At 37.3% G+C, this 15,404-nt stretch overlaps 1 protein-coding gene across 2 annotated transcripts in view; it reads right to left on the bottom strand.

Moving 5' to 3' along the window:
- The window catches only part of LOC306850982 (uncharacterized protein), a 145,375-nt gene that overhangs the window by 101,640 nt on the left and 28,331 nt on the right, over nucleotides 1–15,404 (bottom strand). For both annotated transcript variants that reach the window (XM_079386975.1, XM_079386974.1), the window contains exon 4: nucleotides 5,048–5,227. In XM_079386975.1, coding sequence (XP_079243101.1) covers nucleotides 5,048–5,227 — 180 coding nt within the window. The remainder of the gene's footprint in view (nucleotides 1–5,047; nucleotides 5,228–15,404) is intronic.

The following is a 15,404-nucleotide window of genomic DNA, read 5'->3' as shown; positions in this document are numbered from 1 at the left end:
TGTGCGTCTGTCCCCAAGCGTCTAGACTGTAAGAGTGATTTATGGATGTGTGATTCACATACACACGGGCTGCATTAGCATAATCATATTATCATAATCCTCATTAGTCATGTTGTTTTAAACTACTGTCATTATATTGATTATCAGCTGTTTATGATCATTTGCATCCCTCTACATACAGCACATGGATTCTTCACTCACTTACTGTAAATTATTTATTCACTATTTGAATGAAAGTTGTTTTTCACGTAACTAAAAGAAGCAATATCAAATTGAGCAATAATCGTGAAATGGCTCTCTGATTTTGAATGTGTAATGGCATGCAGTTACCACACACACACAAAAAGTATGTTAATGTAAATTCTACTGATCAACATTAATAATCATGATTACAATATCAAGGGATTTTTGTCATAATTAAGCAGCACCGGTTAACAGAGTTGCATGCTATACAGCCAATACATTACTGACCAATAACCAGGCTCATTTTAATCACAATCATCTGCTATAAGTACAAGTATGCCAAACATAAACAATATTTAAAAAGGCATCATTTACAACAGATTTCTGTGCTTAAATCAAACCCAAAAACAACACATTGCTTTCTGATCATTTTGACCAAGAGAGGTTTTACCTTTTTCTGAAAATGCTAGTAAATGTTACTTACTGACTTTGCTCACACAGGATTTATTGACTCACAAAAATAAGAATCTTTTTTTTAATTTTTTGGGACTTTTCTCCCACTTTTGTGGTGTCCTAGGTCAAAAATGACCAGCCTACAAAAAACCAGCACCTTTTGGCGTAAATTTTTTGCTTTATTTTAATTGCATAGTATCAAAAACACTAGAACACCTTAGTAACTGCTTAGAAACGCCCTAGCAACCACCCAGAACACAACAGAAACCACCTAGCAACAACAACTTCTCAGAACTCCCTGGCAACCTTGCAACTGATCGCCCAGCAACCGCATTGTCAAGCAAACCTACTATTATTGTGTCTATTGCACTATAACGAAGGTGCTTGAATCCTATTGCATTCATACTGATTTTTATCTCTTTGTCAATCTTTGAGTTAAGAAAAAAAAACAAGGTCTCCAAATTCATTTCAGTTCACGCTGCTGCTTTTTTTTTCTTCAAATGTAAACTCCACCCAGGTCTAATATCCAATTTGCACTAAAGTTACTATATACCGCCACTCAAAACAAAAGAATTCTGATTTGTCATGGTGAAAATAAACCAAAGCTATTCAGTTCTGTCCTGCAGAGTTCATCACACTCCAATCCATCATGGAGCAGTTCATCAGGATCTTCAGAATCACAGGGAAATTACAGACAGGTGTGTGTGATTACAGTTAGACATGTACTCTGTGGGACAGGATCCACAGACAAACTGAGTTTATTTGGATGAACCATGACACTTTTGTTTTCTTACTTTTTGATCAACAGAACACTCAAATTACCAGCATTTCTTTATAATAGTGTTTTTTTTGGGGTGGGGGTTGTTACAATGTATAAGTCTTTACTGTCACAGCTATTGCATGCATCAATGATAGACAGAGATGATTTCACAAATTTGAAATGCATAAGAGATATCAATAAAATAGTATAAACAATGAACATTATTTTGCATTTGATTACAGCCTATTATTTCCATTCAACTCTCTATGTCCATATTCAATAGCCAGCAATATGTTATGGACCTTGTCTCTTCATTTCTGGTGTCACTGACCAACGTCCAGTCCAGACACTTGAGAATCAACAGTAGTGGCTGGACGTGTTACTCAGCAGGACATTCACTGGCTTTACTAGCAAGTCAACTCACACAGGACTACTGTGACAACTTGGGCTTGTTTTTATAGAAGGTAAAGTACATTGTAATCTTTAAGCTCAGTTCAGGAACAAGTCTGGAACAATTGCTGTGATGGTCAATTAGGACAGGATTAAAATGATGATGGATCTTTGGTAAAACTACTTATACTTACACATCCAACACATCCAAATAATGGCTTTTGCCTGTCTGCCTGTCTATGAACCATATAGAAGACCCAAGCATTGCCTAGTACTTAGAATGTGAGAGTCTTAAAAAGAAAGTGAGATGACACAATGGTCAAAGATGTCTATTTGGCACATGTCTCAAATTTGTCATTTACTGGTAATTTTCTGGAAAGGGCAGTACATATGAAAGCCCCTATTGCCTAGAAATCAACACCAGCATCCTATCAGTGCCCAGAAACCTGTCAAAATACCCCAACCAGGATACTCAAGACTTCACCATTGCTGTTCCCCAGCTTTATTTAATACTTGATTCATTGGGGGTTCACTCTTATGTCATACTCCGGGATTCCCTCTCACATATAAGCAAATGCACACTCTTCAAACACAACAAAAACTATATTTTTGGTCTTCGATGAGGCAAAATGAGTGCATGTTACACCTCTTTAACTTCATTGCTTACTGGTTTCCAGTTGCATATGCCTGCATACAGAACACAGACCGCTTCTACACCATCCTATCACCGCTTCAAATCTCTGTTTCATAAAAGAAATTACAATAAACCAACTGTGACTTGAGTCATAAGTAGAGACGATGGTGAAGGTGTACAGGACAGTGTGTGAGTGAACAAACACATCAGTGTGAATGGAGTTCCTGGAGATTGAGGCTCAGATTAAGGCAGGGGTCCCAAGGGTCTAAAGTGTTTAAGATAACGGCCCCTGTGTTTGCTCATTTGTGTTTGTCCCTCCATTATGTTAATGTCATGCCAGCCACATCCCCTAATTACAGCCACAATTACATCTATTGACTCCCTCGGGACACATAAGCTGCAGAGAAACTAAATACAGAACCCACACAAACACACAGAGAGTAGAGAATAGCAGCCAGTGTCCAGGGATCAAACCGTGTTTACTATTTACACTCATTCATCACTAGCTCTTTGTTAGATATAGAAACACTTTTATTCAATTCAAATAAATTGTGTCTCGTCCAGTTGTTTCACCAGATCACCTGAGGAATCGACAAGCAAGTAGCTCTGCAACTCTGGTCTTTAAAAAAAAATGCTTGTAAATCTCTTGTTATGCTGTATTATTACCAGTCAGCTGGTTTACTTTCAATTAGGACAGGATTTGTGTTTGGAGCTGACTGATCATAGGCGTCATTAATCTGATGCACCTCAGTTTTAGAGTGAAAAAAAGCTTTATTTGTGGATAATTTTGTCAATATTCAATAAAATATAAATTTGCACTGTTTATCACATTCGTGTGCTTTGTTTAGCCAGGAAGTTTGTTTTGAAACGCTTTTATTTTGCACAAAATTGAACAAAGTTACACTTGTAAGTGTTTCTAGTAAAAAATGACCGGCCTACACAAAAAATAGCTTATAAATCTCATTATGCTATATTTTTTATTTTTATTTTTTTTTCTCATTATGCTATATTATGACCAAATATTTGATTCCGTAATTTTGTCAATTTGTTTTACTTCAGTTAGCACAGGTTTTGAATTTATTTTTGTAACTGAATGATCATAGGCTTCAGTGATCTGAGCCTCAATCGCATGATAATAAAGTTCATCTCTGTGAAAAAGAAAGCCTGCAATACACAATATAGTTTGTTTGTGTACATAAACGTGTGTGTGTGTGTGTGTGTGGAAGCATGAGAGTACATGTATCCTGAACAGTCAAACTCCCCTATTCATTTTCAATGGAAGGTTATATTATTCTCTGAGTGAGCAAAGTCAGTAAATTTGAGCAATAACATTAACTTTCAGGAAAAAGAAAATCCTCTCCAGGTCAAAAAAGTCAGTCATACAGGTTTGGATATCTTGAGAGTGAATAATTAATGACAGGACTATAAAGAGTTTTTATTTGTTTCCCTTCTCAAGCATAAAATGATATCTGATTGTACAAAACTCATGTGGGTTGCCTTATTTAACACTGAAACACTGGTCAATTTAAGGGTGGGCAACATAACCACATTCTTATGAATAATTATTACACAATAACTAACTATTTATTCATTAATTCATTCTAACTATTAATAAAGAGTTTATTGGAGTTTACTGATGCAGAAGTATTAGTTAATACTATGTTAATAGTGAGAATCAGTCCCCAAACAAAAGTGTGACCTAAATGATGCACATTTGGAAAAGAAAACATAATTATAGGTGCATTTCAGTAGATTTAATATGATTTATGCTAACACAGAGAATGTGATTCATTGTTTTAAATAACAGACAGCCCTAATAATAATCATGCGTTCTCATGTGTAACTGTCTGTGTGTAGATGCAATTAACGCTGTAATTAAGCAGAACACAGAAATAGTTGTGCAAGCAGTCCATTTCTCTCTAGAGGTTGTTTATGGACATGTGACTATGCTCTCATTAGCGGCTTACTTCACAGCCAATCAACGCTCACGGACAGCAGCTTCACAGGCCCCACGAATTATTGCACCTAATGATGAATGCTACGTGTAATAATTACTGCCGTCACTTAGTCAGATGTATTCCTTTATTTGGAAACATTTCCAGACCCGTCCAAACATCAGAATGGCAGAAATCTGTAAAGATCAACAACATCTTGAACAGATTGTGCATAATTACTGGTGTTTCTGTGTTGTAAGCTAGTTTAGCCAATGAGTTGTGTCCTGCTGACTGCTGTCACTGGAAGTGAAACGGAGAACGCTTTGTCTCTCAGGAGTCGAGGAAGGGTTTGAGAGCGGCGAACAGCAGAGCTGGATGGAAATGCAGTTAGCTGTTGCTCACGCATATTACACTGGGGCATAAATCAAGACGGGGAGAGAGAAGCAAATGCATTAGACGCCCAGCGGGACGGTGTATACACTGAGTTTGAAGGGCAGATATCAGGCTGGATGGATGAGGCCTACCACACGATTGAGCTAAACTCTCAGCTGAATCCAAACTATAAGATTTCCAACACAGACATGAGAGGGGTTTATTGATGGCTCGGTGCAGTCTGGGTGTGTGTGTGTGTGTGTGTGTGTGTGTGCTAGAGAAAAATCTAGAAATTGAAATGTCACAAAAAGAAAGTATTACCTTTGTTTTTCTTTGTCTTTGGCTTTGCCCGCCTCTTTGTCTTTAGTTCTGTCCCGTGTCCGGTCTTTCTCTCGGTCTCGGGTTCGGCGCTGGCCACGATCTCGATCTCTGCTGCGACTGCGTTTTCTGCTGGATCGACCGCTGCTGCCACTGCGAGACCTTCGGTGACGGGAGCGAGACCTCCAAGAAACACACAATACACACAAGTTTGTTATGATAGGACAATATTTGGCTGAGATACAACTATTAGAAAATCTGGAATCTGAGGGAGCAAAAAAATCTAAATATTGAGAAAATCTCCTTTAAAGTTGTTCAAATTAAGTCCCAAGCAATGCATATTACTAATCAAAAATGAAGTTTTGATATATTTACAGTAGGAAATTTACAAAATATCTTCATGGAACATGATCTTTACTTAATATCCTAATGATTTTTGGCATAAAAGAGATTAATCACGATTAATCGTTTGACAGCACTAATTATTATTCAAACTCCAACAGGTACAATTCATAAAAACACAACTGTGGCCAGGGTGTTTGCATCTCTAAATCAACACTGACATGATGAGAGTCACAGAAACTAATTCTACAGCCGTGGCCCTTTTTTGCATTTCCAAGGTTCACAGAAGTTGTCATATTTGTGGCGAACGGAAACTACAACAAATATATAATTTTTGGCTCCAATAGCAAAAGACAAATCCATGATAGAAATTCTACGGCTTTACAAAAGAGAGAAAAAAGGAAGATGTCAAATTTGCTGTCACTCCCTCAGAAGGTGTGTTAGACACTCGCACAACAGCGTTAACTTTGCTGTAATTTAATGCCAAGGTAATATAACACAAAGTATAGTGTTATAAATGTACAAATTTAGCCTACAAGTGCAGTAAACCTGAAATCGGCTATATATATATATTATAGGGACCCAGTCAGTGTCTTGCACATTCATTATTACAGACCTGTTACAAAAAGTAACAAACGACAGAAAATCAGTTTAGTTTGGGGACCGATTTTCACTATTAACTAACTATTAACTATGGGTTTTGTCTCAATGGGTATGGGTTTAAGGATTAAGGGATCTAAAATACGCTCATGCTAAACAAGGTGCTTTATAATTACTAATAAACGCAATATTCTAGTTATATGCATGCTAAAGAGCAACTAGTTCATAGTGAGAATCGGTCCCTAAACTAAAGCGTTACCAGAAAAACTAGTACATCATGTTGTCATTATATTAGTATTTGCGGGAAATCTTAAGAAAGTGTGTATTTCTGCCCTAGACTAACATACTATATAAAGCATGAATGACTACTTTTGATCGTGCATTTTCATAAAGCAGCTGGTCATGTTTTGAAGAGCTGTCTCAAGACCTCACATTCTCCTCCATGTAGCTGCACTCTCTCTGGCTATTTGTAAGAAATATTAGTCATCGGTAGCTCTCACTGAAAATGAATGACTGCTCTATCGCTGTGAATCTCTGTCAGTGTGAACACTTCATCTTCACTGCCCGATGAACCAATCAGCCGACTATAGAAATATTTTTTACCCTGATTCATATATTCTTCAAAGCAAATTTGTACACTAAAAAGATTTTTGAGGTAAAAACAAAATTCCATTATTGAGTAATTTTCCTTCTTTGGTTCACTATTAAGTCTCAAGTCAGTGATTTATATTTTGAGTGGTTGGGTTAGATTTGGCAGGAAATATTAAGTTTATGTATAGTTTGTCTTTATGCGTCTATATCATATCTGTAAGTAAAGAAGGTCTGGCTACAATGACAGGGAAAATGTGATGTTTTGAAGAATACAACAATGAATCAAACAACAATGATGCCCCACTGACAAAAAAATCTTCTTCACTCTTTCACACAATAAAGCAAATCATACAGGTTAGAAAGGACATGAGGGTGAGCAAATTAAATAAATATGTCTTTAGTCTTTAAAGTGTTGGTGTCACAAACAACTGGAGCATTTATTGGATCATGCTGCAAACCATACCAAAAATCATATCATAACTAATAACAAAAGTAAAACCGGTCCCCTTTTTGACGTGCATGTGTAGAGATGTTACTGTTTCTTTAAAGTCAGATCATGACTAATCACTGTTTTCATGATCGATCATTGGTGTCACTTACAAGCACTCATGCCAAAGCCTATTGGCTGTATGAAGTGGCCATTAGGGAGGAGCTCGCTATGACTGGACACATGCTGTATTGATCCTTCAGACAGCCAGAGAATACAGCGAGATTTAAAGGATTTTACTTACCAAAGCAACAGACTCCAGAGCCACACATCCGCACCGTGACACACACACACTTCTGATTCTACATTCAATTAAACAAATTGGTATTTTTACTGTATAATTATTTTGTAGGAAATAAACTCTTGCTTTTCACACCATTTCATTTGTCCATTAAAAACTAAAAAGACTATGGTTTTACACAAAACCAGGAAATTATATCAAAATACATAAGTCATATGACCAAATAATCACACCAATTTAAAATTTACATGATCGTGTGACCCTAAAATCAGGTCAACATAGCTTACAGTCTGCAACAATATAATGCTACACTAACGTACTAATTAACATTCTGTAGCATAAAAGCTATGATCTCCAACATTAATGATGACAAATATGTCAACAACAGAAATCTATGTATACAGAAACGTTTTGAAAAAAAAACTGCAGCTTGATTTGAAATAAAGGTATTCTACTCACAAGTTACTTTTTTTTTTTTTTAAATATATCTCATTTTCATCTCAAGCAAGCTCTAGTACACTAGCTTTTGATCAAACGTTAAGGGCAGAACCATTGTTTAGTGTGGTGAAAATGATGGCACAACAGTTTAGTTAATACAGTTTTTTGGGACTGATAATTCATATTTTTAAAGTACAGAATTCTACAAGATGAATCTTCATAGTTTCATTGCACAGACTGAAAGCCTGAGTCTGCATTTGTTTATTCCAGTACAATATCTTGGCTCATGCATTGTAAAGTCAATTCAGGGAAGATTCGTAACTGTTGTGCTAAAATGTCATCATAATGCTGCACTAATGTGTATTGCTTAGGGATAGTGAAAGTGAAAACTGCCATCATTCTCTCACCCTCGTGTTGTTCCAAACCTGTACGAATTTCTTTCTTTTGTGGAAAACAGAAGATATTTTGAAGAACGCCACAAGCATTTTGGTGATAACTTTTTTAAAATTATTTATGTATCCAAGTCATACAGGTTTGTGACGACATGAGGCTTAAGTAAATGATTTTCATTTTTGGGTGACCTATTGCTTTAACAACTCTCAGCATTGGGAACGCTGCCAAAAACCTTCTTATGAAGGATGTAGGTAACTTGTTTCAGCTTTAACAATATTCCTGACATTACAGACGGGGTCTAGAAGCAGATCACTATTTGCAAAACCCGAGTCTGGAAAAGCACTAAATCTTCTGCACTTCTATATTTTACGCTGTTTTAGGCAATCGTTTAGCAGGCAGAGCAAAAGCAGTTATAGTTACACGAGAGAACACAAGAACGGTCTTATTTTAGCAAATGTACTTGTGGCCAGGCACATGTAATAAACACCAGCACCGCCCGTCCACCGTTTTTTCATCTCTTTCTCTCTTTCCGCAGCCCAGCTCACTTCTGGGCCTGTTGCAAATTAAATTTATTGTAGTTAATAGACTGTGGTGCGGCTGCTAAATGTCAATTTCATTACCAAGGCCTTACCCTTAGAGAATTATGACCTCATTTAAGGCGAGGGGGTAAATGTGTTAATGCGGGGTGGCCAGATAAACATCCCCTGCCACAAGCGCACACGCGTCCTGCAGCATCATGCCAAGAGTGGGCTATTTTACATGACTTTCAGCTATTATCGCCGGAGAAAAAGCCTTCCCCTATGGCCAAAAAATATTTAAAATGCTTTTGAAAGGTGTTTTTTTTTTTTTAGTTTTTTCTCCAATCCATTAAATCTAGCAGCAACGATTGGCTCAGGCAATTTTCCCTGCAAATTATCAATAAAGTAATTACCAGTGTGTGGGAGCGCGCCGGGCGCTTATCGCCGATGCCCCCTGCCCAGCCGCGGATCTGATCCCTCCCCACGCCGCGTTTGGGTAATTATATGAGCAGGATGGTGTCCTGCTGTTATCTGACCATATTTTAGTCCTGCTAAACAAGGTTTCTTGCTTCATATGAAATTGGATATTAATGGAGGCGAATGATAGCACTAGTGCAACTAACAGACGTAAGAAACACAGCTGGAATCCTAACCTGGACAAATGATTATTTATTCTTGCTGCGGCCCTTCATCTCTTCTTCTGCTCTCTCCTCGTTTCATTCCCCCCCCCCCCCACACACACACACACACACACACACACACACACACACACACTCAGTCCACGTTGTAATGCAGTCAGACAGTAAACACTAATTTATTATACAGACGTTTGACAAAAAACTTCACTTCTCACTTCTAAATCACTGCCCTTGTGTTTGCACTCTGTGATGTGAGATAAAATATTTATGAATTCAAAATTAAAACATGGCAGTGAAAGACACTGGGCATGAGCTTTAATGTAACGTGTAGCTCTACCCCTTTATACACAACTGATACAAGTAAATATTAACAAAGAAATTAAATCTAAATAAAACATTAAAAATGAATGAAAAGCTATGACTAAGGTGTTTTGGGTGTAAATGTCTGAAATGTATCTAGAGATGTAATAATGGGCTCCAGACAGAAAGAAACTCCTCCTGACCGACATCAGATGTGTGACTTTTTCAGAAACACATTTCTAAAAGAAGCTCTCTGTAAAAAACTTTGTTGGTTTAACTTAAAGTAACTAACCTGGTTGCCTTGAAAATTTCAGTTCACAATTTGAGTAAATACAAAAAAGGAGACTGGCTTAATCAACAGAAATTAAAAGGAGTATGTTATCTGATTTCAGTTGATTTAACAGTCGATTTCACAAGAAAAAGATTATTATATATCCTTTTAAACAATATCACAACAGTACTGTTTTATGTACATCATTTCCTTTCTACCAAACAAAGTAAGTTGTCAAATTCGATTGGGGGAAAATACAGTTTAAGAAATTATTTATTTTGGTAACACTTCATTTTAAGGCCCAATTCTCACTATTAACTAGTTGCTTATTAGCATGCACATTACTAGCATACTGGTCATTTATTAGCACTTATAAAGCACATATTAATGTCTGCATGATCATATTTAGATCCCTTAATCCACCCCATACCTAAACTTAACACCTACCTTACTGACTAGCAGTTTATTGAGGGAAAACTCTTAATTAAAAGTGAATGTGTGTTCAGTTCTAATAAATGCGACGAAGAATGACGTTTGAGAACTAGAAGAGGGCCAGATTTACAGCAACTAACTCAAATTTCATTACAAGGGTTTGGATATAAAGGTAAGTAAATAATGGCAAAATTAGCTTTTCTGGGTGACGCAAAACAATAACTACAATTATCGAATGTCCTAAGCTGACAGTTTCATCAGGTATCTGTTTGCTGCTGCATTACTGTGCACCGTACATAAATCTCATCTACAGCAAGCTGACAGCGCTCACAGTTGCTTTTAAGAATTAGAAACAAAAAATGGATATGTGAGGAGGTCAGAAGGTGTTTGTACACCTGGAGTTCGAAAAAGTATAAAGACGAAACTCTGTCCTCTGCAGGTGAAGCGGAGAACCACTAACTACAGTCGTAGCGTGAGTGATAATATTCAATCCAAAAACTTTGCCAACCTTTTGTCATTGAATAATAATTTATAAACAAACAAATGTTGCCACTTCAGAATGCGACGCTACTTCAAGTTCCAATTCTGATTCGTAGTCTTGACCCCAGTCTACACTGAGCAGTGAGCCACCTTTAGTGATTACAGGTTAAATGCACTGCTTATATTGTAAAAGTGGAGTTACAGTTGAGAAAGAAACAGCCTGCTACAAATGACAGAAAAAAAACATATTAGCAACTTCTAGTCTACTCATGGTGAAGACAAACTCTGACGGAAAGAAGCAACAAACAGCTTCAGCTTAATTAGCGTGACACAAGTCCTCACTGTTTTTATTTCAGAGCACTGAAGTTCACCTTGAATGAGCGATGTGGGTTTCCTACAGGCGCCGGCGCTCCAAACAGCTGTTCCTTCTTGTTCCCAGGCGTTTCCACGTAATGAAAAATGTTAACAATTCAGGATGTTCTGAGTGCTCTTTAAACGCAGTGCCACACAAGTGTAATTTATGAGATTCCTCTAATTACCAGAGCTGATGAGAACATTTCCCAAGCTGTTTCTTTCTGCGCATGTTCACTGCTCCTGCTGCACACACCACAATTTATCACACAAAGTTAAAAAACGGGGGGGACTACAAATTAAAAGCACTGTAATTAAACGTTTTAATGCAATAGCAACCCTACAGATTCTGGTCATTTGTATTTTGTTGAAGAATGCATGCTTAAATATGTATATAAATCTTGGATTAGTCCAGATGAGTGCTGATGTAGTTACTTTGTAGAGTAGTGTTTCTTTAAATGGGCGTCTGTTTTAAACTAAATAGCACCAATTTGAAGAGCAATATAAGACAGATCTGTAATTTACAATTCATAAACATAAGGAGTGCATGAAAAAGGAAGCTATATGCCTCTGAGGCTAAGTCTAAACTAATCAGGGCACTTTTAAAATGCATCTTTTTCTAGCCTTTCGTCCACACAGAGACGGTGTTTTTGTCCTTAGAAAACTAGACTATATTTGCAAAAAGAGCCACAGTTTATTTTCAGGTTCAGTTCTCATTATTACTTACTACTTTTGCCTCCATAAATTCCTAATTTGCTGCTTATTAATAGTTTGTAAGGTAGTGGTTAAGTTTAAGTATGGGGTGAATTAAGGATCTAAAATATGATCATGCAGAATAAGTGCTTAAGTACTAATAAACAGCCAATATGCTAGTAATATACATATTAGTCAAGAGTGAGAAATGGTTCTTAAAATAAAGTGTTACCAAATCTGTTTTCCCAGTCCACACTACAATGGAAAATGGTATTTGCAAATGTATCCTTTTAAGAAAGCATCTTCTGTGAAAACAGATTTGGTAACACTTTATTTTTAGGACCAATTCTCACTATTAACAAGCATGCATATCACTCACATATTGGTTGTTTATTAGCACTTATAAAGCACATATTAATGTCTTATTCTGTGTGATCATATTTTAGATCCCTTAATCCACCCCATACCTAAACTTAACAACTAGCTTACTAACTATTAATAAGCAGAAAATTAGGAGTTTATGGAGGCAAACGTAGTAATTAATAGTGAGAACTGAACCTTAAAGCTGCAGTCCATAACTTTTTGGGGTTAAAAATTATCAGAAAATTAATATTTAAGCGAGTACATAACCAGCCAGTGTTCAAAACTATAACCTTACTTTAGCCTGATTCACAACGGTAAGCTTATAATAATGTTTTCTCATTTGAGTGGTACAGGTAGGTTTTAGCGGGAAATTTGTCACGTCTGTAAACATAAAGAAGTTGTCCAAGCTAGTAGGCTATCGCATGTGAGGATCCTGCACAGTTCTTGCACGGTTAGGTGTGATATGAGCTAACCAATCGTTAGAAGTAATCACCACTGGTAGGGCGATTTATTGTAATGCTTTTTTCCTCAGTTGGTCAGAACAAACATGGCAGACTTGTTACTTGAAAATTCTTATTTGGGTCATATATTCCAAGACGTAGGCTAGAATCTGTGATTGCGAAGTACAGTAAACATCCACACCGGTGCAGTGACTGACGGACTGACACACATAATCCTCAAAACGCGCTGGAGCCGTGCCGGAGCATAACCCCACGCACGGAAGATAATTCTGCAGAGCTGCAATTCCAGGTTTTCAAACAGAGATGGCAACAAAGAGGCAAAACTTACGGACTGCAGCTTTAAATTAAAGTGTGGCCAGACATTTTTTTAAATGATGATGCATGCTTAGCTGCAATGCACATTGTACCAATACATATGTGCTATTCTCTTTCACAGTGTTGCTGGTTAGTTTGTGCAATTTTCAGGTTATTACATTCCTGCAAAGAAATCCTAAAATATTTGCTTGCATTTGTTGTTCTGCGGCAAAACATGAGGGCAAATGCATTTTAGACCAAACACGGAATGGCGACTGAGTGCAACCTGGATACACCAGGGATATCTTGATAATAAAATGATCGCAGAACTATTTTTTTTTGCAGTTTGCAGTTATCTTGCAATTCCCACATTTTTTTGCAATTGCGAGTTTATATCGCAATGCAGACGCAACCTGAGATGAGAGGAAATCAGCTCACACTTGGGCCACCCACACTTACCAGGCTGTGTCGAGTTCAAAGGTCTCACAGAACGCTCTGATCTACACTCACTCATTCGTTTCAGAAGTTCAGGGATAGAAATAAATGTGTAAAAAGAAGTGTGGCAGCATATGTGACCGCCATCACTCGACGAGAACAGTGACACCCTAAACGCTGCTATCTAACTAGCACCGAGACTGTATTACGTCTCTATTAGTGGCACAGAGGGCACTGCAAGCAGAGGTCAAAGAGAGGTAAAAGGTCAGAAAGTCAATAGGTGCTAACTCACCACTGTCAACACACACAATAATATGAGCGACTGCTCCTGTCCAAGACCCGCTTCTGAAAGATGTAGTACATTACAGATTTGTACTAAAAAGAATATGCTTTTTCTCCCCATTTTGATAAATATTCAGAAAAGTAAAATATAAATCTTTAGCAATATCTGTTTTCTTTTCCTTCATATAAAGGTTCTTTCAAACAGAGGCTGGGGGCAAAAGAAGAGTGAATTTTTAAATAATGTCGCAGGCATGTGCTTTTAATTAGTAGGTGTTCTCATGATGGTTTTTCTGTTCTTTTCATGATAAGGTATTTATGAAGTGACGGTAGATCTGAAGGTCGGCCCATGAAGACTTTTATTGTTTAAATGTGGAGGGTTATGTTTCAATTTAAGCACTCACACTAGAAAAAGCATAAATATTGAGACTAAGTGGGCCAGCCGTAAAACTACAGCACAGAGACAGCGCTGTGACAGAGAGCAGACGCTCATTCCACTACTGAAGGAAAAACCACACTTAATTAAACACTAAACGAGCATCTGAAATAGCAGCCACATAAAACCCACCAATACCTGCGCAGGATGTAGTTTCAGAGCAAAAGGGAAATGTTATATTTGATAATTGTGTGAGAAAAGGGATGTTTGATCATATACAAACCATAGGATCATTACTTCAAAACGACGTGAATGTCCTCTCTGCTCTAGCCTAATGCATCTGTTGTGTCTAATCACAGCTCAGGCCACCTAATGAGGCCATGAAAGAGAGATGCTCACATTTCAGATTTTACTAACAGTCAGGACAGGATGGCCTGTGTCTTTCATTGCTTACAGCCCAATAATTACCTCAAATTTAGGGATGCAACGATACCATTTTTTCAGATCCGATCCGATCCAGAAAATTCTGAGTATCGACCAATTCCGATCCGAACCGATACCAGCGCAGTTTTTTTTTTTTTTAAATCAATGTAGAATTTCTATACTTCTGTGTCACTCTTTTGTGTGTTAAACACAATCTATTAGACAACTTCATTTTAATGAAAAAATAACATGAAAAAATATATAGGGTCTGTTTACACCTGGTCACTTCATGCGTTTGGTAATATAAATCCGATCGCTCAAACCACTTCAGGAGGTGCTCTGGGCCGCATTCCAAACCAAACTGGACATGTGTAAACGCATCTGGTTGTTGAAAGCACATTATTTTACTTGTCCCAAAATGTAAAAAATAAAAATAAAAGTGTGAGACCGTGTTATAGGCTATATGACATTATAGTCAGATGACTGCGCTAATGCAACACGCATCGCCGCGGACGAGTAGCTGAGTATCTATTCAGCAAGCAGACACGCAAACTGCCGCGAATGAAACTCAAAGTAAGACGCAGACAATCAACACAATACTCTTCATTAACAGTATAAGACAAACTTATCTTTCCAGTGCTGATGCCACGTGCTCTCCTATTGCGGTATTTGATCTTGAAATGTGCTGATAATTAATAAAATGCAGCGCTTACATTTTGAATTCGTTGGCATGAATTTCGTTACATTTAAATATAGCGCAGGAATTGAAGTTCGGATTTATATCCGTTTTGTGACTTTGTGGCCATGTGTAAATTGAAACATTATAACAAATCAGATAGATATCCGATCAGCGAAAACGCATGAAATGACCAGGTGTAAACAGGCCCATTCATAATCTATGACAAAAATATTATTATAAATTAGGTTAGTGGATAATTTAGCAGCAAAATGTAT

Source organism: Barbus barbus, assembly GCF_936440315.1.
Source record: "Barbus barbus genome assembly, chromosome: 31".
NCBI lineage: Eukaryota > Metazoa > Chordata > Actinopteri > Cypriniformes > Cyprinidae > Barbus > Barbus barbus.
The sequence above is the reverse complement of the archived record's forward strand: the minus strand, read 5'-3'. Positions and strand labels throughout refer to the sequence as shown.